Raw genomic sequence first — 26,847 nt, 5'->3', positions numbered from 1 at the left:
GACACACATCCGAGTCTAGTAGGAGAAGAAGAGAAGTGAGCGAGAGGAAGGGAAAATAAACATGAGAAGTGAAACACAACCGTTATTCTGATCTAAATCTGCTGTGTTTTCAGACTGTGAGTAACGTTACATTAATTTTATTATTTATTGAGAGATCTTAATTCAAACGACTGATGTTGTAGACACATTATGCTCGTGAAACTTAACCTCGTTATAATGACTGGTTCTTCACATTACAATTTTTAAATATTACGAGTTGTGTTTTTGTTTTATGTTACTTAATGAACAAATTAAAGCTGGTAAACAGAGTTTTAAATGAAAAATCATATCTAATGTAGCCTATGCACGGATCGATTTGAAGGGGGATGACATCCCAATTGTTGATAAAATGACAAAAAGCTGTAAAACAACGCCCCTTACCATCCCCATTAGATTAACAGTGTGGAGTGGCTATTGAAACTTTATAATGCAAACTAAATATAAAAATTCTCTACATATGATAATTAACAAACTATATGTAACATCAATTGACCAATCAGAGCTAGGGGTGCACGATATTCACAAAATGAGATATTGCGATATCGAAAATGAATATTGCAATATCGATATTAATTTTGATATTTTTAAACCTATGTAAAATGACAAAAGTTACGGAAAACGCATCAAAATAGATTCATAACAAATAAAACAAGTTCTTACAACACAAGGTTTATTTCAACTGACAGTCATATTAGACTGGTACAACATGAATGAATGAATAAATAAATAATAATCATGTCTGGTTGTACAGTAGGGGTGCAACAATACAGTTAGTCCATGGTTCAATACATACCTCGGTTTTTAACCACGGTTTTCGGTTCTGGTGGCTAGTCACATCAGTTTTTTGCTATTCTATTCTTAGGCGACAGGAACAGAAAGAGGTTAAGGAGAAAACATATATTTACTTTTTTTATTTTACTTAAAAGACCTGAAAAACCTTACTTAAACTTAAAACTTTACTTTAAAAAAAACCTTGTACACATTCCTAGTGTATAGTATAGTATAATATAAAAAACATATATATAAAGATTTACAGTGGCAGCTCAGAGCTGTACAGCAGCATTAACATTGTATTAATAAATGTAAAATTAAAGAGATAGTTCACTCAAAAATGAAAATTCTGTCATTCTGTTGATTACTCGCGCTCAAGTTGTTTTAAACCTGAATAAAGTTCTTTCTTCTGTTGGACATAACATATATTTTGAAGAATGTTGGAAACCAAACAGTTGCTGGTCCCCATTGTAGGAAATAATAATATGGATGTCAATGGCTATCATCAACTGTCTGGTATTCAACTGTCTGTGTTCAGAAGAAAGAATACAGGTTTGGAACAACATTAGATGAGTAAATAATGACATTATTTTAGAAGTTAACTTTCCCTTTAAGGACAAGCGGCAGCATGTTCACTAGGCTGCGCTGCTGTCAATTTAAGACCTCTACACATCTAATATATAGACACACGCTAGGGGTGTCCATGGTTAACCGATTAACCGTTAAAAATTGCGTAACCGAGTGAAACATTTTGCTCGGTTAAGTGGCGTCAATGGCGTGCTTTGAATTTAGTTGTAATATATTTTTGCACCACTAGAGACCGCCAGAACGCTCCCAGACATTTGTAATATCCACAAGAAGAAGTCATGAGTTTTCTAACATGAAGCGGGCAAAGAAAAGTACAGCGTGGGAGCACTTTAAAATTGAGAGTGACGGGGCAAAATGCAAGTATTGCAATGCAGTGCTTAGATATACTTCAAGTACAACCTCGTTGTTGTACCATCTCAACAGCCAACACCCGGGGATCATTAGAGAGGCGGCCGCGGGGCCTGCGAGTACCTTCGCCCAGCCTACCATCCCCACGATGCTAGCGCAAAACACGTGCAGTGGTGCTAAAGCCGAATCTATAACTGCCTGTGTGCACGACAACGCAAAAAACATTGTGGCTGCTTATAGAGGCGTTGATTGGCATTCTGTGTCATGCTTTGCGCATACGCTTCAGCTAGCTATAAATGATGGATTTTCTCTTTTTTTGAACCGCGTCATCTCCGCTGCTGCAAAGCTTGTGAGCCATTTCAACCACAGCTCAGTGGCAACGAAAGCGCTTGAAAGAAAACAACAACAAATTAAACTGCCACACCACAAACTAATACAGTCCTGTAAAACCAGGTGGAACAGCGTCTGTGACATGTTTGAGCGCCTATTAGAACAGCGGTGGGCAGTTACTGCGGTGCTGTCAGATCGCACTGTGACCGACTTTTACTGCTCTGTCCTTACCACTGCATGCGTTTTATTTCTATAAATGCATTTCCAATGTGGTCCAACCAGTTATTAAAGGTGTTAAAAACGAACTACCCTTTTTTTGTGTGTGTCTGTATCTCGGGGTTGCGGCGCGCACACCAGAGTTTCAGTTAGAAAAAAAGGGTGCCGGTCAAAGTGACCGGCAGAGATTTCGTTTTCCAGACATTTTGATGATAGGCTATGCCGGTCAACTATCGCCTCTTAATAAGTAAAGTTGAAGAAAACTGGAGGCAGGCTATGTAACTTAAAAAATGACATAATCAGGCCGCCGAATGCAACATGTTTATTAGCCTAACTTTCAAATAGACGGAAAAAACATTTTCTACTAGGCTATGGTTCGTTTCTTCATTCGGATCTATTTGCGATGCGATCCATTCCATTCTAAACAAACAAAGCAGTTTATGCTTCGTCCTTGTTTCATTATTAATTTAGATAATAATTCATAAATGCACGCATAATTATCAGTGAACTTTATAAATGTTGCAGATGTTTTACATGCATGCACAAACAAATGCCTTTCAACTTATGTGTGCAAAATTCAGCTTGAAATGTCTTTTAACAATTTAAAACGAAAAGAAATAGGCTACTCTCTGATTATGTAATCGATGATGTGCATTTCTCTCTATAGGCGCGTTCACTACGGAGATGGCGGTCGTCAACTTAATAAACTAAAAATAATAACCCCCCGATCACACAATGTCGTGGAATGTATACGCCAAAACTCATTTTGGCGTGCATATGATACGCTGTTTTTCGCGTGCATATGATACGCACTTTATGGCGTATATATGACACGCTCTCTTGGGTAGGTTTAGGGTAGTGGGGTGGGGGGTTCGTATGTATAATACGCCATAAAGTGCGTATCATATACATTCCACGACATTACACACTCGTACTATTTATACGCATTTTTCGTGAGATCCGGCTGGGTTAACCGAGTATTAACCGCTAAGGGCCTCGGTTAACGGTTAATGAAAAACTTGAAAACGTGCAGCCCTAACACACGCCGATTTTACTTTCACTTTAGACATAACTGACTGTATTTATTAGGGATGCACCGATATGAACATTTTGGCCGATACCGATAACCGATAATTCTTAATATTTGAAAGCCGATAACCGATATATTGGCCGATAAATCTAAATACAAATTTTAATAAACTCTGAGAGCCTGATTACAAAAACAAAAGGCTCACCATTAAAAGCCATGTCCCAAACACTTCAACATAAATCAAACCTACTACAGTAGCCTATTTGAACCAGTGTGAGATTCCTTACCTTTTCAAATTAATTTTACACTCCTATGGCCAATTTTTTTTTTTTTAACACTTTACAATAAGGTTTAATTTTTGTTAGTATTAGTTAACCAACAATGAATTAACAATACTTCAACAGGATTTATTAATTTTAGTTCATGTTAATCTCAACATATTCAGACCCAAAGTTGTGTCTTTTAACATTAGGTATGAACTGTGAATGGACTGTTACAAAACACAAACATTTTATTACTAAAAGAAACAAAGGTTATTGCTCTCTGTTTGTTCATGATAGTTAATGCATTAATAAAATGAGACCTTATTTGTAAAATGTTACCAAAAATTATATTGTCTAAAAAATAAAAATAATATACCTAAATAATGCAAACAAGTAATTGAACAGCATTACTTAGGCTGCATAATAAAGAATCAGAATGCAAGTGCATGAAATAACCTCCGCACAGACGATAAAGAAATGGTTTTAATCAAACCATATTGTTGATGGAAATGATACGAGAACAATAAAAGTGCTAATTATAAAAAATAATGCTTCTGTGTTTTTGGAAAAAAAAATATGTTTAATATTACAGTAATAGTAAACATCTGTAATATTAGTCTAGTCTATTAGGAATAATGTTGCTGTTTGAGAGCGCGCTGAAGCTGGAGAGAATGAACGAACAACCATAAACTGAAGCGCTTAGAGGTTTAATTAACAACTAAACGCATCATATATGAGAACAATCAGATATTTATACAAAATAAATATAATATTACAACTTATATTAGCACAAAATCACGCATAGGTGAAGGGTTATAACTCCTGTGGATGCTCTTCCCCTGTTTGAGAGCGTGCTGAAACTTAAGATGATCACCGGTACAGTGAAGCACTGCGGGTTATTGACTTAACGAAACACATCCTATATGACTTTAATCAGATGTTTATACTACAAAAACGTAATATTACGACTTACATATGCTTAAAATGACGCGAATGCACAAGCGAACTTGACTGTGCTGGTCAGAATGCGTTGTTGACGCTTCCCACAACAGCGCGCTGAAAAACAACTAAACCCAGAGAATTCACTACGTTTTATAACAGAAATATTCTCATTGCAGTGTTATGTATAGGACAGTCCCAGTAGTTATTAATGCTGTGCATTTCTGTTTGAAATGCGCGCGCCGGTACAATTAAGTGCTTTACTGCATCGTTAATTAACTCAACCAAACGCATCCTATATGGGATTATATACACAAAATAATAAATATAATATTACAACTTACAATGGCACAAAAGGCTGTGAAAGCACAAGAGAACTTGACTGTGCTCGTCATGAAGGTGTAGCCTAACTCCGTGGGCGCGCGCTGAAGCTAAAGACTGGTACAATGAAGTGCTTTACTGCATCGTTTATTAACTCAACCAAACGCATCCTATATGATATTACATACACAGAATAATAATAAATATAATATTACAACTTACAAAGGCACAAAAGGCAGTGAATGCACAAGAGAACTTGACTGTGCTCGTCATGAAGGTGTAACTCCGTGGGCGCGCTCTTCCCTCAACAAACGCGCTGAAACACAACGCTCTTTTACAGCCTATTCTATTCTCATTATCATTTTATGTAGATTATAGAAGACTTGCGCTGCACATGTTGCACATAACTGTATTTTCCTTTTCGAAGTGATTCCAAACATATTTAGAGCAATTCAAACCCATCATGGTGGACAGCGCGTCCATCTCAGCTGAAGGAAATAATACATTATCTATCGGCTTGACTATATCGGTCAAATTTTCTTATTGGACCGATAACGATAACATCAAAAATAATCATTTATCGGCCGTTAACGATATGTTGCCGATATATCGTGCATCCCTAGTATTTATGTTAACCTTGTGTGTATTCGACAGTATTAGCGCAATAATACTACTTAGTCCAGTAATCACGTGTTTGACAGGTTTTTAGTGTGCGCGCTCAGCACATGTTAAAACAGTGCATGAGCACGGCAATTAAATGTTTAACCGGCAAGGCTTTAAAGCGCATTCAAATAATGAACTTTAGTGATCATGAATAACTACAGTGTTCCGTGAGTATAACTCTCTGACACCAGCATTGCAAGCATGGCTAAACACACCCTAACTTGTGCGTAGTGATCGGATATTTGCTCATATCAGTGCGTAGACTGACAGGCACACTCAAACAGAGCCGAAATAAACTGAGAGAAATATTTAAAACGGAGATATATATATATATATATTATATTGAGAATTGTGGCATTCCTACAGTATATAATAAATAAAGAGCATGTCTACAGAACAGGACATGTTAGAAACAATACAAATAAATAAAATTTAAAAAAGTATTCGGTTTGTCTCTTTGGGTTCTTGTTGTACTTTGTGCTACTAGCAAAAGCACTCTCTAGCAAATAGGGCTGGGCACCGAACGCCAATACTTTTATGGAATCGAACGAAAAACTCAGATACTATGAGTATCGAAAAATGATTTATCTTTCAGTGCCAAATTTCGGTTCCAAAAGCCAAGCGGCTGTGTCAAAGTTGCAATACTTTGGTTGAGTATTGCAACCGAAGGTGCAAAAGGAAAACTTTCTGTGAGATGTAAGTTCACAAACAGCGCGAGTGATTCACTGTGTGAATCACTCTCTCTTTCCCTCTCAAAATGAGCTGATTCACATCACTGCATCGCATCTGCACTAAATTTGAGCTGGACAGTTGACAGTCGGGCAATTCCAGCATTATGGACGTGACATTTGAGGTCAAAACTTGAAATTAGGGGTGTCCCCGACTAATTATTTACACATTCGAATCAGAATTGTCGAATCTTTCTATAGTCGACCGATAGTCGAATCATCTATGTGTGTGTGAATGGGTTGGGACTGGGAGGGGCACGACAGTCAGCAGGCGGGTAAAACTATTTTTATTTTCTTTTACACACTCCACACAGCAACAACTTTTAATAAAGCGACCAAAACTGCCTGCCTGCCTGCCTGACAGACAAACTGACAATGGCTTTCTTATTTAGGTTTAAATAAAAGGTAATGTGGTGGATAAACATTCGTAAAATGTTTTCTCATAATATTTTAAAGCCGCGATCGAAATACAGAACATCACACAAATATATAAAAGCACATTTTAATAAATAATAAAACAAAAAAAAATACCTGCCTAGAGAGGAAAAGAACACACCGACTGCAGACAGGATTTGCATTTCACATTTTGCAAAATTAAATTAAATCGGGAAAATTGCTGTGCCAACATGCTTTCAGTGCAGCTGCAGCGCAACATCGAGACAACGAAAAACAATAAAAAGCATTAATTTACAGAATTAAATTAGAACAGAATATACATTACTAATAAAAAAAAAATAGATGAAAACGAAATCAAGTCACAGGGAGCATAATAAATGTGTGCAAAGTGCAGGGGAACATATGAAGACTTCAGATGCAAACGCCTCTAAGTCCGTCTGACATCTTTCTTTAAAATAAGCATTTTTGACAGGTTTCTATGTATAGGTTTCTACCCAAGTACCAGTACTTCTGAATGGGCTGAGGCTGGGATTTATGAACGTATGAATTTATGAAGTATTTTATGAACGTAGGCTATACTATATGCGGAGAGCATTCACTCAGTGCATCTGAAGCATCTGAACTCTTCATATATAAAAAAACACAAGCCACAGTTAAATTAAGTAACCCTGAGTGACCAATAAATAAAATAAAATAAATAAATTATTAAAACAACGAAAGTTTTGCCAGAATTGTGAAATTTCTCTTTTTAACTGCCGAAACAACAATAAACGCTAAACTGGCAGTTTTTTTTAGCTAAACATGTTCACAGCAAATTAAAATTAGAAACGGCTGAAATGTTTGAAAACACTTGTACCCTACCCGATCGAAAAAAAATCCAGTCTTTCACTCTGCTTGTGTGCGTTTGAGTCTCTTCGAATTGTGTGCGGGGAAAACCAACTTGTTAACGTTGGCCGTCTGCAGTGCGCTCTTAAACTTGCCCGTTTTAAGTGGAAAGCCATGTTTGTTGTTGATGAGTGGTAGGACATGAGCTGTTGGCACAACTTGCATTTTACTTTTTTTGGATCATCTTTTACTATTTCAAAGTGCATCCACACTTTAGAGTTTCTTATTCCAGACATTAAGTAATCCCTGCCGCCAAGATGCGCCTCGTCTGTCACGGATGAGGGAAAGTGAAACTTAAATCTGTCACAGGGGTGGTTGGGTTTATTCACACACACGTTAAAAATATTTATTGAATGCTTCTTTCTTTTCACGTTTTTTTTTTACAGAATTATCATAATTAAAGGCTGTATATAACTTAATATAACCGTACAAAACCAGTAGTTCTGTGTGAAATTAGACATTACGCACCCCCATATTGCCAAAATGGTATGATCTTCGTTTCATAACACCCGCGAAGATTCGACTGAGAGATCGGTGGTCGAATCAGGCTCCGCATATCGATGCATCGAATCTTCGACTATTTGGGGTCACCCCTACTTGAAATATAAATTTTTATAGAATTTATTCATTATAAATACATTGAACCATCTCTTTATATTTTCTTAAAACCCTAATCATAGAATTTAGGCATCAGAAAAATATCAGTCTGTACACGTTTTATATTTTAGAAGAGGAAAATAAATATGCGTTACGGACGTGACAAAAAAATATGCAGATTAGGGTGACAACATACTTTGAAGAAATTCTGCGAATTAAAATGCACAAAACAGAAGAAACAATACCAACTGAAAGGATAAGGGTTGGCTCTCTATAGAACATACATTATTTATTTTCATTTATTTTTTGTTTTTGCATTTATGAGGAAAAAACATTGTTATGGACGTGACGTCTCTCCGTTACGGACGTGACAGATCTGAAATCGGCACTTGCCTGACCGTGGAAAATCAGATAAAATGCTTTAAAAACTTTAGCAGAGACCTATTTGTAGGTCTCTGCTGGCTATTTAAACCAACAAACTTTTACCTTTGAGACATCGGTACGGTAAGGCTCCACAATTAATCAAATTAACACCGAAATCACTATGTTATAGATTAGCCTGCGTTCACACGGATCTCTGCTGTTAAATGTAACCAGCGTGGACATGATACTGCTTGCTAATGTGGTGTTTTACTTTTGACCCCGGAAGATATAACATTGCTAAATACATCGGCAGCTATTAAATAAAGTATACCTTACTCAAAGGCAACGGAAAGAGTTACGCACGTCAATCCATTCCCGACGATCTTGGTTTGCTTCTTATTTATTAAATATACAGCCAAATAGTTGATTAAATATTGATCAAAATTCAAATACAATTTATGCAAAACAAAATAAATTTTAAAGAAAGACTTTCTAGAAAACAAAATTCAATGAAGTGCTCAAAATCCATGTCCCCAGACATATGCGCATCTGAACTATGTGCCTTACTCTGCTCACTTTTCATAATCAACATATGAAATTAAAATAATAATAATATTTAAACATAGCCTAACAATGAAACTAAATAGGCTACATTTTCTTTAACCCTCTGTCTGACGAAGTCGTCAGCGCCTTCTGATGGATTTTTTCCTTTATGACAGTGGAAACAACTCGCACTCCGTCATTTTTAGTCATAAAGTGCAAGACATAATTATAAACAGTAAACTGTCTACTTTTATTTGTGTACACTCACAATAACAGCAAAGGCCATGGATTCTGGGAACAGATTATTTTGCACTCCACTCCAAATGCTGTTCATTTCATGCAAAGTTTTTAATTTCAAAAGCATTTCTAAATTCAGTTTATATTTCCAACAAACAAAATTCCAAGGCAAAATAACGAAGTGGTAAAAAAAAAAAAAAAAAAAAAACTTTGAGTTACACCATCAAATTCAAACATTTTGCTCGTCTCTGTATTTGACAAAATGCGTCACAATAACCTGCGTGTGTAAAGTCGATCATTTTTTACAGATGATGATGTGTTTGGACAGAAGACGAGACAGAGTTCTTTATTAAACTCATAAAAGACAATAGAATATAAAATGCCACAATTTATCAAGACCTTGAAGCAGATAAGAGAGAAAAACACCGAAACACCTCATATATGCCGCTTAAGTACGGTGCTTTCCTTGCCATCAATGCTTGGATAACACACACGTCTCTTTCCATTAAAAATAATGGCTTGTGGGGGCTGGGATATACATAAACCTAACAACATGCGTAGCATAATTTTTGGAATGACTTATCACAAGAGGATAATTTTTTTTAGTCGCATAACATCAGTTAATGGAAATGCAGTTATTTCACAATTTTTTTATCGACTATTAGGAAATATCACAAAAGTTTTTGCATAAGAAACAATATCGAGTCTATAAAACACGAAGCACAACAAGCAAATCGGTGAGAACACTCATTTACTCAGTGAGAACATCATACACACCGAGACATATGACTGACATCACATTTTTGACATTGTTGATACTTCTTGCAATCATAATGCAATGGACTATGGCCTACATTAAACCTTTAAATAAAAGGGTTATTGAGCTGTTTTTAATAAACAATAAATAACAATAAAAGAGCAAATTGTATAAACTAAAATGAACGCAAAAAAACTGCCTACCTTACCAGAGCATGTGAGTGAAGCTCATGAACTCCACTCATGAACAGCTCACCGGTAAAACGACACTCAAATCCCGCTCCCACATGAAATTTCTTTGAAGCCTACTGTAACCTACTATAGGCTACTTGTAGCCATTACAACATATATTGCAGACTGATCTCATGAAATAGCGTATGTATGACATGCCAATTCGCTATGCCATTTTGGCGTGCTATCAAGACGCATAATCGCTTTTTAGCGTGTTTATCAACGCCGTTTCATTCTATCCCCCTACACTGCCCCTACCCCTAAACCTACCCATCACACACACACACGCACACGCACACATACACACAAACACTGCCCCTGCCCCTAAACCTACCCATCACAAGAAACATTCTGCATTTTTACATTTTCAAAAAAACATAATTTAGTATGTTTATAAATCCATTTACATTCACGCGGAATCACACAGCGTTGACATACATGCGGAATCACACAGCGTTGACATACACGCGGAATCACACGGCGTAGACATACACGCGGAATCACACAGCCTTGACATAAACGCGGAATCACACGGCGTAGACATGCACGCGGAATCACACGGCGTACACATACACGCGGAATCACACGGCGTAGACATGCACGCGGAATCACATGGCGTACACATACACGCGGAATCACACGGCGTAGACATACACGCGGAATCGCACGGCGTAGACATACGTGCGGAGATGATGGTTCGTTTCGGCGTACACATACACGTGGAATCACACGGCGTAGACATACGCGCGGAATCACACAGCGTTGACATACATGCGGAATCACACGGCATAGACATACACGTGGAATCACGCGGCATAGACATACACGTGGAATCACGCGGCGTAGACATACACGTGGAATCACACGGCGTAGACATACGCGCGGAATCTTGACGTATGCGGAATCACACGGCATAGACATACACGCGGAGATGATGGTTCGTTTCGGCGTACACATACACGTGGAATCACACGGCGTAGACATACACGCAGAGATGATGGTTCGTTTTGGCGTACACATACACGTGGAATCACACGGCGTAGACATACACGCGGAGATGATGGTTCGTTTCGGCGTACACATACACGCGGAATCACACGGCGTACACATACACGCGGAATCACATGCCGTAGACATACACGCGGATAGATCAAAATGCGTACAGATAACACGCCATTTGGCTTTAGAAAGTGGTGTGTATGTTTACGCAAAGTCATGATGTCATGTTGCATATTTAGGTTTATATATTTAAATATTATTATGTTATTTTTTTTATTTAATTTACGTTGATGATTATGAAAAGTGAACAGGACACATAAGATGCGAAATAGGCCTATGTCAGAAGACATGGGGGTCAGAAATGATTTTGACCACTTCATTTGTTGAAAGCCTTTCTTTAAAGGCGACATGAAATCAAATTTTACAATTCGTATTTTTATATTAATATTGTAGTGTTTACTATAACTGATTTAAAAGCATTTCTAAATTTTTTTGCACTTCATTATTTTTTTAAAATTCATTTACCCTTATAATCTTTAATCAAATATGTTAACTTTCCCTCCCCCATCGAAACGACCTCTCTTCTCTCACGGTCATGTGCTATGGCGCGAGGGCGGGGTTATCGCCCCGTCTCGTTTCTGCACCTCCTCTCAGAAACATGTCACTGATCGTGGTTAGGTGCATTTTTCTCGGTATACACAATACCTTCTTCAAGAAGGACTTGAGGCAAAAAGAGAGAAATATATGAGAAATAAAAGCTTTTTTATGTAAAAATTACTCAATATAGTCGGACGAACAGCTTATCGTGACGACTCGCACTGAGGAATGCAGCGTGTGAACGCGCTTACGGCGCGCCCCCCTTATAAGGGAGAGCTGAGAAAAAAGCTTTACAGAAATAAAGCCATAAAAAGCTTAAAATAAGTAAAATCTGTAGCATAAACCAGCGAAAAGTGAGGAAATATGCTCAGTAACATTATGTAGAAAAGATTTAGAGAGAAAATACATTTATTTAAGAGATAGATCGAGTTTCTCCACAACTGAGTGCAAACTTCAAATCTGCCTCCATTTTGTTAGCAACGCCCAACTTCCAACGATCCAATCAATTCCCAAAGGACGAAATCAAGCCTCGCCCTACATTTTTTCTAATTTCAGAAGCCGTTTCACTCGGATATACGTCACAATAAGGAGAAAAAGACGATCTCAACTTCCGTTTCATGCCGACTTTAAAGTGAATTTCGTTTTGTATAAATTGTATCTTAATTTTAATCAATGTTTTATCTACCGATTGCCTTGATTTAATAAATAATAAGCAAATATAGCAGAGTAAGCCGACAATGACATGGAGCTGCTGGTGCTGCGTGAACAACGGCTTAAATGAACAACTACTTGAGAAAAAAACTTTAGTTGGAGGCAGCCCTATTGCTACTTATTTCAGATAGGCCTATATTCGAACCAGCATGTCACAAATGGCATTCTGGGTTGAGCGCGTGGCACTGGAATTTAGAAATGAACGGAATCTCCAGAAAGGCGCTCTCACTCTGGAGGAAATATTACCGCTCTTTCTACACACAGCGCAATGGTCACAATATGACCTCATGTATGTCTTAAAAACATAATTCAACATATAAATAATACTGTTTAATGGGCCACTTAAAGTGTTTATTACAAATAAATTACTAAATGTTAAAAATCATAAGTGTAAATGCCGTTTGCATTTTCGTTTATGCAAACTGCCAAATTTCAAATGGGAAAGCAAAGTCGATATGATAAAGTCATATTTGTAATATTGTGTTTATTTTCCGTGGGCCTTTCTATAGCTGATTTTTTAATCTCATATAGGATGCGTCTGGTTAACAATTAATGTAGTAGTGAAGCGTGCCGTGATCAGCGCATGCAGCTCCAACAGCAATGCACAACTTATAATGACTATGATTGGGACTGTCATGTTAGACACCATGAAAAAAAGAACCATATTGTATTACATCGTTGTGAATTTACTGGGTCTAGTTGGCGTTTTCAGTGCGTTGTTTCAGGAAGAGGGGGGTGCATGCTTTCTATTCTATTCTATTATTTTGTGTTTACCATCCAATGTTAGAGCTTTGAAGCCCTGAAAAGTGTGGGGCTCAAAATAATTGTCATTTGGAACTCATTTATGTTTTGTTTTTAATTGTTAATAATAATTAGAGAGGGCAACAAAAAAATAGCTAAATAAGTTGTTTCTAAACTTTGAGCAAACATTTGCTCTTGATTAATTCAGAGTGATTGTTTGTGTGATGAGCATCTACTAAAAGAGCAACAGTGACCAATTCACACCTTCAGTCAGTGAAGCCGCTCCCACAGCCATTCATGAGAGTTTAAATGCTGGGAAATATTCCCATCTTCCCACAGGAGAAGAAGAAGCAGGAGGAATTACTCCAGGAGAAACTACTGACATACTCTTGTAAACATGGAGTTCGAGGAAGAATCCCACAGAATAAAAGATGAAGATACAGAGGAACAAACAGGTTTGTGTTTTCCTTCATTCTCTTTAATGACTGATGAGGATGAAAACTGAAAAAGGACTATGTTTTTGCTTACTCGTGACTCACTATAGTATATTTCTTGTTCTTTGTTTAAATTTCTTTTTCCTTTTTTGAACTTTGAAAAGTTGATGTGTTGATTTTAGACCCGATGGAAGTGAATATGAACAAACAACATCCGCTTCAAAACCCTCATTATTTCACAAATGAAAATGGAAACAGTCATTGCAAGAGTGAAAAGTGTTTCACACAAAAACAAGCTCGAAGAACCGGAGTAGAAGGATCTTTCACCTGCCCTGAGTGTGGAATGAGTTTCAGTTGCAAAGAGCACATAAATGTGCACATGAGAATTCACACTGGAGAAAAAACTTTCACATGCACTCAGTGTGAAAAGAGTTACAGTCACAAATCAAACCTTACAAGACACGTGAGAATGCACACTGGAGAGAGGCCTCATACATGCACTCAGTGTGGAAAGAGTTTTGCTTACAAAGGACACCTAAATGATCACATGAGAATTCACACTGGAGAAAAACCGTTCACATGCACTCAGTGTGGAAGGAGTTTCATTCATAAAGGACACCTAAATGAGCACATGAGACTTCACAAAAGCACTCTCAAAGATCATCTGTGCACTCACTCTGGAGTGAGATCATTCAGCTGTGATCAGTGTGATAAAACATTTGTTTTGGAATCATACTTAAGAAGACACCTTAAAATTCATACTGCTGTGAAGCCTCATGTTTGTTCTTTTTGTAGAAAGAGTTTTTCAGTACTGAAGTATTTAAAAGAGCATGAGAGTATTCATACTGGTGTGAAACCTTATCTGTGCTTTGACTGTGGGAAGAGCTTTATTAAATCGAGCAATTTAAAATCACACGAGAGAGTTCATACTGGAGAGAAACCGTACAAGTGCTCACACTGTGGAAAGAGTTTCTCTCAGGCAACACACCTGAAATATCACAAGAGAATTCATACTGGAGAGAAGCCGCACCAGTGCTCTTCATGTGGGAAGAGTTTCACCCAATCATCTAATCTACAAACTCATGTGAAAAAGCATCACCCGAAGTCATCTAAGTAAGCAAAGTTCACATTCACATCCATGATTTACAGATATTGTGCTTACAAATAATTTGACCTTCAGATTAATCAATAAGAGTGATTTAATCTAAAAGGGTAATTTGCTTAAATTAGCAGTGAAATTTAAATTTGGTGATAGTTTGGGCAAGCATTGCTCTTCTCTTTTCACAACTGCTGTAACACGATTTATAATGATTTGACAGAACTTGGACTTGAACTTCAATCACTTGTTAGCTATTAAAAGGTTTCTAACATTTTTCAAGTGAACTGTGATGATAATGTTTTTTTCTGTTTTTGTCTAATGTTCATCTTTTGCAAAGTCATTGTTGCAAGCTTTTTTTTTTTCTTTTTTTTTTTGCACACTAGCTGAAATAAAAAAACATACAACAGCCATTAGAGGGGACAACAAAAAATAGCGAAATTTCTAATCTTTGAGCAAACATTTGTACAGTCATGAAAAACCTGGAAAAGTATTTTCTATTTTAAAATAGCAATATCCAGGCCTGGAAAAGTTTTGGAAAAATAAATAAACCAGAAAGTTTTGGGAAAAGTCATATAAATTTGTTTAAAAATATTCATGTAATATAATATGTTTAATTGATAATATTGGTTAAACAAACGTTGGAAGTTCGTAAACATACTTAGTTCCTTCGATCCACCCGACTGCTGCATTCCGTCAGATTTCCTTTTGCAACATTGAGCATTATAACCAATTAAACGTTCTGTCGAGCGTGATGGCCAATCAGAAGCGTTCAGATTAGTCATCCCTGAAACGAAGAGGTTTTTTCAGTGTACGCTCGCTGTGTGAATTCTGACTGAAACTTGCGAATTCTCCCATCATCATAAATAACAAAGTCCAGATAGGATGTAAGAGATTAATGTCGCAGTGTCGTCAGCTTCCGTGAAATTGTCTAGCTATGATGTCTTGTTCCACGTGAGTATAAATATAAGAAAACACAAAGTCCAAATTATCTTAATCATCCATCAGAATGAGTAAAACCACAGAATATATTCTGTGTTCTGGGGGCGTATTACAGAAACCTTCTATCTTAGGTCTTAACTTAAGAATCAAACCAGATATAAGATATGATAAGTTAATTTAGGATTTTCACAATTTCCTATTACAGAAGCAAATCTTAACTTGATTTAGGATTCTTATCCTATCTTACAAAATCTCATTTTAGGAAATCTTAAACCGCTCCAAGTTCAGTAATCAACTGTCAGGTCTACATTTTACATTTACATTTATGTATTTGGCAGACGCTTTTATCCAAAGCGACTTACTACAGGGACTTTCCCCCTTATTACAGGGACAATCCCCCTGGAGCAACATGGAGTAAAGTGCCTTGCTCAAGAACCCACTGGTGGCGACCGCTGGGATCGAACCAGCAACCTTCTGCTTACCAGTTCCATGGTTTAACCCACTGGATCACACAGTGGTCTGTTACCAAGCAACCAACAACGCGCAAACTGCTTCTGAGGTAAACCTAAAATCAAAATGGAGAAACAACGGCGTGCTTTTAATTCCAGTGTGGCAGAAATTTACATTTTGATAAGCTCCGTTGAAAAGTTAAAGCCTGTTTTATAAATCGCCTTTTGCAACAAAAAAAAGTATGACCAGTGGGGTTATCCTAAAGTTAAGACAGCTTTTAGGATTTTTTGTTGAGTTAGGATGCTTCTGTAATACATGTTTCCTATCCATAGTTAAGATAAGATTAAGCACTTAAGAAATGTAATTCTGTAATAGCCTTTGTCCTAAATGCGGTCCTAACTGAAATTGCCATGGTTACAAAACAGATAAGATAGGATTCAAAAGTAAAGATGTTTCTGTAATACGCCCCCAGATCTGCAGCAAGAGATTGTTGAGCTTCACAAAATAGAAAGTGGCTGTAAGAAAATAGCTAAAGCCTTGAAAATCCCCATTTCCATAATCAGGGCAATAATTTAGAAGTTCCAATCAACTAAAGATGTTATGAATCTGCCTAGAATAGGACGTGTGTCTATATTGTCCTAATGCACGGTGAGGAGGAGAGTTTGAGTGGACATAGACTCTCCAAGGATCACAGCTGGTGAATTGTAGAGATTAGTTGAGTCTTGGGGTCAGAAAGTCTTTAAAAAAAAAAATCAAAACCCCTTCATCACCACATGTTGTTTGGGAGAGGTTCAAGAAAAATCCTCCTTGCTCATCCAAAAACAAAATTCAGCATTTTCAGTTGTCAGATACAACTGGAAATTAAAACGGGACCCGGTTCTGTGGTCAGATGAAACTATAAAAAGAGCTTTTTAGCAGCAAACACACCAGAGGGGTTTGGTGCAAAGGGGGATAAAAAGTACCCCATGCCCACTGTTAAAAATACAGCTGGATCTTTAATGTTGTGGGCCTATGTTTTTGCTGGAGGTCCTGGACATCTTGTTCAGACACATGGCTTCATGGATTCTAGCAAATACCAACAGATAAAAAATCAACCTGACAGCCTTTGCTAGAAATCTTATAATGGGCCGTGGTTGGATCTTCCATCAAGACAACGATCCTAAACAAACATCAAAATCAACACACAAATGTGTCACTGAACACAAAATTAAGCTTCTGCCATAGTTGTCCCAGTCTCCTGATATGAACCCTATAGAAAATGAGTAGAGTGAACTGAAAAGAAGAAGCACCAACATGGAGCTGGGAATCTGAACAATCTGGAGAGATTCTGTATGGAGGAATGGTCTCTGATCTCTTGTCAGGTGTTCTCCAAACTCATCAGGCATTATAGAAGACTCAGAGCGGTTATCTTGGCAAAAGGAGGTTGCAAAAAGTATTTAATAAATGGGTGCAAATAATTATGGCCGACGTGGTTTGGAGAAAAGCGTTTATTTTATAATCTGATTTACCCCCCACTTCCAATTCTTTTACTTCAATGAAAGGTACATCAAAAGGATAAACAATGCAGATTTATTTTTTACAGCCATCTTTGATCATATTTACCAGGGGTGCCAACACTTTTGGCCATGACTGTACTTATTTTACATTGTTGCCTCCCATTGATGTGTGTTAATCCATTGCTAGGGTCAGACAAAAAACATGTCTAACCATCTTACTGGTGTGTCAGCGTTTATTTTGTATTAAACCACATAGCTTGTCGTTAATTAATTAGTTAAAGATATGCTGTGATTTGACATTTGAACATTGATTTTTCTTATTTTACGTGTATACACAGACATTTAATGGAAGCTTAGGTCATGAATATTTGCCTAAAAGTCATGGTAAAGCCATGGAAATGTATTGGTACAAATGTGTACGAACCCTGTTATTCAGATCAGCACAATTTTAAAGCGAGACTGAGGGATAGACTTGCCGTGTTTTCAATGGCATCCACTGCAAAAAGCTGCAAAAAGCACCGTTCCTTCCTTGGACCACTTTTGATAAATACTGACCACTGCAGACCGGGAACACCCCACAAGAGCTGCAGTTTTGGAGATGCTCTGACCCAGTCGTCTAGCCATCATGATTTGGCCCTTGTCAAGCTCACTCAAATCCTTACGCTTGCCCATCTTTCCTGCTTATAACACATTAACTTTGAAGACAAAATTTTAACTTGCTGCCTAATACATCCCACCCACTAACAAGTGCCGTGATGAAGATATAATCAGTGTTATTCACTTCATCATAATGTTATGCCTGATTGGTATGCATATGTGTGCATTTTTGGAATAATGACTTTCTGCAGTGAAGGTCAGTTAGGCCAGGGAGAAGTTTAGGGAGTCAGATAAGATGTTTCCAATTAAAAAATATTTACGCACGTTAAGTGCTTAACTATTATAGGATGTTGGTGAATATTATGGGATGCTGATGAAGCGGAAAATGTACTTTGTATGATAAAAGGAAGTTGGAGGCCTTGTGATAATCTGGTAATTTGTTTATCCAATCAATTTTGAAATTCTTTGCTGAAAAAATTCTATGTATGACTTGACTGAATAAATACTCTGTTTTGTTTGGAGCTCACTTCGTATCTCACTGAGGTATGCTTCGGTTGTAAGAGACTACCCTGAATATTGTTTTTCAGAAATCAATTTGGTTTGATTAATTTTACTAGTGAGTGGCCTGACTTTAATCTTAGGTGAATTTACACCGCAATACAGCGCTGCAGTGATCATGTATTTTTGTAAGCTAAACCACAAGTTACCACCAACTATCCACCATTAAGCTTTGACAACTCTTTCAGTCTTAATTTAAAAACATTTTCACTGTAAGTTTGTCAGAATTGTTTAAGCTTGATTATAAAAAAGCAAGCCTGTGAAATTGTATACTTAGACTCCAGACAATGTAATTGCCAATGGCCATTACTGGGATACTTTTAGTCCATTTTGTGAGCAAATATTTTGAGCCTATTCTTTTCAGTGAATTGGTTCACAAATAACATCAAATGGTTAATTTGTCAATTCGACTTAACCAAATTGTTAAACTTGCAGCAGTTACCGAGCAAGTCAAGTGAACAACAATCACTTGATTTGGTCTTGTTTTGCTAAAATGCATGATTAATATGATATTGTCAGATCAAGTGCTCCTAATAATTCATTATAATGTCAGACTGAGCTCTAATGTCTTAATTTGAATAATTTATATAATGTATCTTATTTTTGTCGTACAAACCTCTCCTTTACAGGAGAAATATTTTATTAAAGCATTTACTTAAACTTAAGTACAGGGTGTGTGTACACTCTCCACCACAAATAAACATTTCATAATTAATTTATCTTGCAATTGCGCAATGTAGGTTTATGTTGTATTGTCTGTTCATTGTAGTGAAGACATCTCCAGGCACATTTCCTATCATCTATGCTTATGAAAGATGCCTGAGCCAATCTGAGTAAGTATGGGGCGGAGCGACACATGGAGCCCCACCCCATTCTGCAGGCTGCTGTCAGGTCCTTCTCAAAACAAGAGTTTAGATGGTACGCAAGCGCTTGCTAGTAGCCTATAGACCATATGTAGCCACTGCCCTTTTCAGCATTGCTCTCATTGTTTTCTGTCTTCCAGTTAGTATTTCCACAGCATGAAGGACAGATCATACAGATTTATGAATAAACCGCTCGTTTTAAAATCTTCCCGGTCTACTGACATTTGTTATGACATCAGCTTCATGATAACTTTCCTTAACTCAAGCTTCATGGAAAGGAAACCGGGATAGCAAAAAGTGGCATCCTGTTTGTTTTCTCTATTTTACCTAAACACTATAATTTTTTTTATTGTGAGTGTACACAGATAAAAACCCTTAACTATTCCAGAAAGCAGGTTGTTAGAGGGTCATCACCAGAGAGTGCCTTTCAACCCTCACAATACTCACACATTTTTATATTAATTTACCATTCACTTTATGTCATGTCATAAATAGTAGACACTCAAGTATATAAGAAATATATTATTATAGATAATTATGGGCCATTTTTCAGAGCATAAACCATAGGATTTGTCCACCCTGTCAGGGACATATATATTACTGTTAAATACATTTTAATTGCAATATTAAGATGCAAATGATACTTTCTGATAGGTATGATGTCCCTTTCCTAAACAGGGTTATTTGTTTGCTTTCAAATTATTAATACATAAAAGATTTTACGTAAAACATGTGGTTTTAAAGAAACTCATATAATTCGCACATTAATTTTTTTCTTATTTGAATAAAACATTTTTATTTGGACATAGTTTTTTGTTTGCATGTTATTGCCCCCACACCTAGCTCTTGAACACTCTGGATTATATAGGTATGATTGAATTATTATTTTAAATATAATTTTAAAATACCAAGATGACAGGGTGGACAAGCACACAACGGGGTGGACACATAAAGCAGAACACAAAAGCATGACAAAATATGGCAATGAAACATTTATTCAACTTAAAAAAATAAATACAAAAATTTCTCAATCACATTGATATAACCAAGAATTTAGAACGGCCTCTCTGGTTGAGATGAAACAGGCAGGGAGTTAAAAAACCTGCCCGTCTTTCCAGCAAAATTTGAATATAAACAAAATTATATTATAAAACAAAACATGAAAAAGCAAGTACATTAAATATAACAATTTGTCTTTAATTTGTGGCCAAGAAATATTGTAGTAAATAAATTCTGTCAATTTGTAACATTTTGTAACACAACACGTGTAACAACTTGCCCTAAACTGAAATTTTGAGAAAAAAAAATACATTTGTTTTCAGAACACGATTCGATCTTTCAGTTGACCCTTGCCTGAATGTATTCCAGTGTGGTTCTATTGGGTTTTACATTAACTAAAAACCTAATGTAAACACCACATAACAGAGAAGCACACTTCTGAAAAGAAATCTGGATATACATTCACAAACAATAACACGAGCAATAAGCCATTTTAAAGAACAAATTCCTGTTTTCAAATTCCAGCCTTGTCTATCTGTACAGAGCGTTTATTGACAACTTGTGCCTCTGTAATCAGACAGAGAATCTGTTGGTCTGCATTCCAGGTAATAATTTATTTATCCCATTCGGGTGCATGCACTTAACCATAATGTTGTGTTCCTCCACTTTAATGATAATGCCAGGATAGGCTTCGTCTTCATAATTCACCACACACCATTCTCCAATGTGTCTCGCCTCAATGAATTGTGGACGCCATCTGGTTTCAGTTGTACCATCAAATGCAGGGGCATGGTTATTTTCTTCACTTACAGTTGCCTCCATTAACTGGTAACAGGGACAATCCAACATACCTGCCTCTCTCTTGCAGAGACATGTGATGTCTCGGTATTTCAGTTTGCCTGGTGACACACTTAGCACCTGATGCATCCTCATTGTTCCTTTTTTGGAGCAATGGCAGGTATCTGATATGTGATGAGAAGAGATATGGTATGATGTATGTATGTATGTATGTATGATGTATATATACCCATCTAAAATGTTCTATAACCAATACTTTGAATCCTGGCTCTGTTAATTTTATCCACTATTAATTTTGTATACATTCATACTCTGAATTTTCTTTCAGCAAATACGTATGAATAAGTACATGTGTATACATACAGGTGCTGGTCATATAATTAGAATATCATCAAAAAGTTGATTTATTTGTAGCGACTATGAGTCAGATCAAATAATAACTCAAACGGGGAATTGAATTAAAATGAAAGAGACTTGAATTACATTATAAATAATTCAGAATTAATGTTTACACCTTAACTTATTCGTCCACCGATATGTAAGAACTTAAAGGGGACTCTGTTAAAGGGAAACAGGTCTATTTAGCTCAAATGAATGAATTAATGAATTCATAGGGAATTTTGAGAGTCTAGTTTACAGCCGAGCAAATGACTCTTCCAGCGTTCATTTGAACGCGGATATTAATATCCGAACAATAGTGAAACACTATTTAACAGCCAGGTAACTTAGATCGGCAGTTCAAGACATTAAATTCGTAAGCACATAACACAAGAACAGCTATCTTTGAATACAAACGGAACTTTATTGATTACTCTAACACATCAAACTAATATCTAACATAAACACACGCACTCGCACATTCACACACATTGCAGAAAGGAAGAAGGTGAGGAAAAGAACAAGTTTTAAGAGAGAGAAATTATGAAATCCTAAGCAATATATGCATTTATGACACATGACCTGAAGAAACCATTGATCAGTAATTTAACCTCCTATCGTTTCTTAGGCAGGGTTATTAAATTTGATCTAATGCACCAGTTCAGCTCGGAATCTAGAGGTATTACTTGCGTTTGTGTCTTGTGTGTTGTCTCAGACAGGGGATTCCCTTTTCCGGCTGGAGAGGGGTTTTCCCGGGTCTTTGATTCGCTGAAGATCTGGTCGTGTCTTTTGATCGACGTCTTGGGAAGCCAATCACGTGGCGTGTTGGCGGCTGGATGGAAGTCTTGTGGGCGTTGTTTGAAGTTGAATTGCGCTTTTGGAGACTCGTTGAGAAACTTTGTGCGAAACTTAACAGAACCCGAGACTTAACGGAAAGAAAATAAACTTTAAGTAAAAGAAAGGAAAGTGAGAGAAGAGCAGATGGCCTGAATGAAATCGTTGTTTAACCCATTTTCTCTGATCTTGGTCTGCCACGATCGTCAGATCGTCTCCTGGGAGCTCTCCGTTCAGAACTCAACTCTGGTCAACTGCTAGGACTCAACTCATCTGGTCAACTCTGAACAACTCTGAACAACTCTGAACTGGCTGTGAACGTCCGTTTTCTGAGATTAAAACTCAAATATTTGCCCATCCCCTGGATGGGTTCTGGCCAATTAGGGTTCAGGGGTGACTGTGTTTCCACCCCTCCCATAAAATTGGGTTATCTATGGTAATTTAGTTTCCTGCTCTTAAGCAGAGAGTAAATTTAGACCTAATTTCTTACTATAATGACATGATCAATTCTATATAGATTTCATTCAGCTCATCTGTTGGATTATACCTATACGAACAAAAAAGATATCAAACATGGTGCCTTTTCAGCCACTCATTCAATAGTTACATAATTGCATGAATTAGGAGTGATATACATGCATAATAGTCATGTGTATCAGTTGTAAACACACTAACAAGCTATGTCGAAGGCTATTTGAATGCAAGTCCAATAATCAATGATTTGATTTACTACATATGTAACAGTTTCTGTGAGTTTGCTTGGAGTTTTAGCTGTGTCACGTGGAGTTCATTTACTGGTCATTGAAAAGACAGAGATCTGGTTTGTTTCTTTGTCTTGTGATCACACCGAGTCTTTTGTCCTCTTTGTCTAAGTTTTGGTCAAAAGTTCATAGGCAATCAAGTAATTATTATTTAAAAGTAGTAGCTCCGGGCAGAATGGAACCTCCGTCTCTCTGGTGATAGATGGTCGATTTCCTGGGGTCTGGAGCTGAATTGGGCTTTGTAAAATGGTAATTTCTGATCGAATCATTTGGAAGATTCATTATGTGTCAAACTATGTGTCTGCGCCCAAAATTCCTACAGACGCTACATTTCACTAATTCCATTCAAAAAGTGAAACTTGTATATTATATTCATTCATTACACACAGACTGATATATTTCAAATGTTTATTTCTTTTAATTTTGATGATTATATCTGACAACTAAGGAAAATCCCAAATTCAGTATCTCAAAAAATTTGAATATTGTAAAAAGGTTCAATATTGAAGACACCTGGTGCCACACTCTAATCAGCTAATTAACTCAAAACACCTGCAAGGGCCTTTAATGGTCTCTCAGTCTAGTTCTGTAGGCTACACAATCATGGGGAAGACTGCTGACTTGACAGTTGTCCAAAAGACGACCATTGACACCTTGCACAAGGAGGGCAAGACACAAAATGTCATTGCAAAAGAGGCTGGCTGTTCACAGAGCTCTTCGTCCAAGCACATTAATAGAGAGGCAAAGGGAAGGAAAAGATGTGATAGAAAAGTGTACAAGCAATAGGGATAACCGCACCCTGGAGAGGATTGTGAAACAAAACCCATTCAAATGTGGGGGAGATTCACAAAGAGTGTACTGCAGCTGGAGTCAGTGCATCAAGAACCACTACGCACAGACAAGACATGGGTTCAGCTGTCGCATTCCTTGTGTCAAGCCACTCTTGAACAACAGACAGCGTCAGAAGCGTCTAAAGACAAAAACGGAAAAAAAGTAGTCCAAAGTTATGTTCTCTGATGAAAATTTTTTTTTCATTTCCTTAGGAAATCAGGGTCCCAGAGTCTGGAGGAAGAGAGGAGAGGCACACAATCCTCGTTGCTTGAGGTCCAGTGTAAAGTTTCCACAGTCAGTGATGGTTTGAGGTGCCATGTCATCTGCTGGTGTTGGTCCACTGTGTTTTCTGAGATCCAAGGTCAACGCAGCTGTATACCAGGAAGTTTTAGAGCACTTCATGCTTCCTACTGACCAACTTTATGGAGATGCAGATTTAATTTTCCAACAGGACTTGGCACCTGCACACAGTGCCAAAGCAACCAGTGCCTGGTTTAAGGACCATGGTATTCCAGTTCATAATTGGCCAGCAAACTCGCCTGACCTTAACCCCATCGAAAAGATGGGGGGAAGATGCGATATGCCAGACCCAACAATGCAGAAGAGCTGAAGGCCATTATCAGAGCAACCTGGGCTCTCATAACACCTGAGCAGTGCCACAGACTGATCGACTCCATGCCACGCCGCATTGCTGCAGTAGTTCAGGCAAAAGGAGCCCCAACTAAGTATTGAGTGCTGTACATGCTCATACTTTTCATGTTTATACTTTTCAGTTGGCCAAGATTTCTAAAAATCCTTTCTTTGTATTGGTCTTAAGTAATATTCTAATTTTCTGAGACACTGAATTTGGGATTTTCCTTAGTTGTCAGTTATAATCATCAAAATTAAAAGAAATAAACATTTGAAATATATCAGTCTGTGTGTAATGCATGAATATAATATACAAGTTTCACTTTTTGAATGGAATTAGTGAAATAAATCAACTTTTTGATGATATTCTAATTATATGACCAGCACCTGTATGTTGGTAATTGTTAAATTGTAGGTTCTTCTCTTACCTCTGGCTTTGATTCGACATCATCTTCACTTATGTAAAATAACTCCACTAAAGAGTTGGTCAATTTCAGTTTTTCATAAAGGATTAATGCATTGGGGATGTCCTCTCCATGTTTGATGGCTCTGTCTGCTGATCTCTTCAATGCTCCACCAACACCATCTGGTGCCCCCTTGCCGTGTCCTGCCTCAAAGTAATTCCAGTTGATAGTTTCAAATCCTAGTTTACATGGTTCTGTGGAAAGCAGGTAGAAGTTCCCTTTCTGCCGATATTGAGTGGCTGGCCCGTCACTGAAGAAGTGAAGTTTTTTAACTTCAGCGTACCTTTGCCTTATCATACCAAGTACTGGGTCAAGGTGGGCACAAATAGCTGTAGGGTCATGTCGTCGACTTGGAGAAATGGAGCAGAAGGCGAGAGGGGACTGGTCTTCAGCAGTGTAAAGTACCCCTGTATGGAGAGTTGCCTGTTGGTGCGATCCTCCAAAGGTGACTGCTTGAATTTCTTGGCTGTATTTGCACAAGTAATTTTCACTAAAATCAATATGCAGCATGCATTCATCTGGTTTTAGGGTCTCCCTGATTTGCCTGTAGGCTGTGTATTGCCATCTGATGTCGAAGATGTGTTGCTTAAATCTGCTGAGCCTTTCTTGAAATTGGCTAACCAGGTCAGACTCGGTTGTTACGAGATCTCTTTTGACTGTAATCATGGAGGATTTGTCTTCTTAATGGATCCTTTCTGTGGTCCATTGGGCTACACAAACCTCTGCTTCCCCAGGTTGTTTAAGGGTTTGATATGCATTGAGCAGGCACTCCCTACACTCGCTGTAAGCACATGCCTTTCCCTTTGAATCACATACGATTGAATCTGCCATATCTTCTATACTTTTGGTAGACAATCTACCACGACTGTGGAGGACATTTACCATGAGTTGTGTGTTCTCATGTGTTTTCCACAAACACGTGTTGCGGTCAGCCTCTGTGGGTGTAACAACCCAAAATGGCCTAAGCCGGCAAAATGTGCTGTATGACAGTTGGTCATGCTGCTCAGACAAAAATTTTCTGTGTAGATTTTTCAGTGTGTCTGTGAGTAATCTTTTTTGCATTTTTTTCTTTTGTCGTGTGATTGTTTGTTTGCAGCCTGGTGTCATACGGCTAACATCATCACGGAGATAAAAAGACCTCACATTCCTCCTGATCTCCAGAGCTGCACCACTTTCTTTTCTCTTCACCATTGCACAAAGATCCATACTGAGGGTTGCATCTCTTTTTTTGGAGTAGCCAAATGCCATTTGTGTGTACTTCTGGAGTTTGTACTTTTTAAAAATACTTCCAGAAGTCACCCTGGAAATCAGATGTCTTTCTCTCTCAGTTTTTGCGTTTCTGTATTTTTGCCTGATGTTCTCAACCCGGGTGGTGTGAAATAGCAGGGCTCTCTTAATGGGTGACCTAACTTTTTGGCCTCTTA

At 37.5% G+C, this 26,847-nt stretch overlaps 1 protein-coding gene across 4 annotated transcripts; it reads left to right on the top strand.

The window, feature by feature from the left end:
* On the top strand, positions 1–25,505 carry LOC307129548 (uncharacterized protein). Of its 4 annotated transcripts, none has more exons than XM_079822068.1 (5): positions 1–116; positions 13,632–13,747; positions 13,909–14,839; positions 16,153–16,323; positions 24,542–25,322. In XM_079822068.1, the coding sequence occupies exons 2-5, from the start codon at positions 13,690–13,692 to the stop codon at positions 24,741–24,743; spliced, it is 1,362 nt and encodes a 453-aa protein (XP_079678194.1). In that variant the 5' UTR covers positions 1–116; positions 13,632–13,689; the 3' UTR covers positions 24,744–25,322. The 4 variants fall into 4 exon arrangements, 3 of the variants coding, with proteins under 3 accessions (XP_079678194.1, XP_079678193.1, XP_079678195.1); XM_079822067.1 differs by having other exon boundaries at positions 13,891–14,839; positions 24,542–25,317; XM_079822069.1 differs by lacking the exon at positions 24,542–25,322 and adding an exon at positions 19,635–20,860.
* The last annotated feature ends 1,342 nt before the right edge of the window (positions 25,506–26,847 follow it).

Source organism: Gobio gobio (genome assembly GCF_949357685.1).
Source record: "Gobio gobio genome assembly, chromosome: 7".
Taxonomy (NCBI): domain Eukaryota; kingdom Metazoa; phylum Chordata; class Actinopteri; order Cypriniformes; family Gobionidae; genus Gobio; species Gobio gobio.
Note: the sequence above shows the minus strand (reverse complement) of the source record. Positions and strands in the feature narration are given on the sequence as shown.

Coding starts and splice junctions, on each gene's coding strand:
- LOC307129548 (XM_079822067.1), top strand. CDS start 13,690: ATGGAGTTCGAGGAAGAATCCCACAGAATAAAAGATGAAGATACAGAG. Junction 14,840..16,152: donor CATCACCCGAAGTCATCTAA/GTAAGCAAAGTT, acceptor CCCTTATTACAG/GGACAATCCCCCTGGAGCAA. Junction 16,324..24,541: donor ACGCGCAAACTGCTTCTGAG/GTAAACCTAAAA, acceptor TCATTTCCTTAG/GAAATCAGGGTCCCAGAGTC.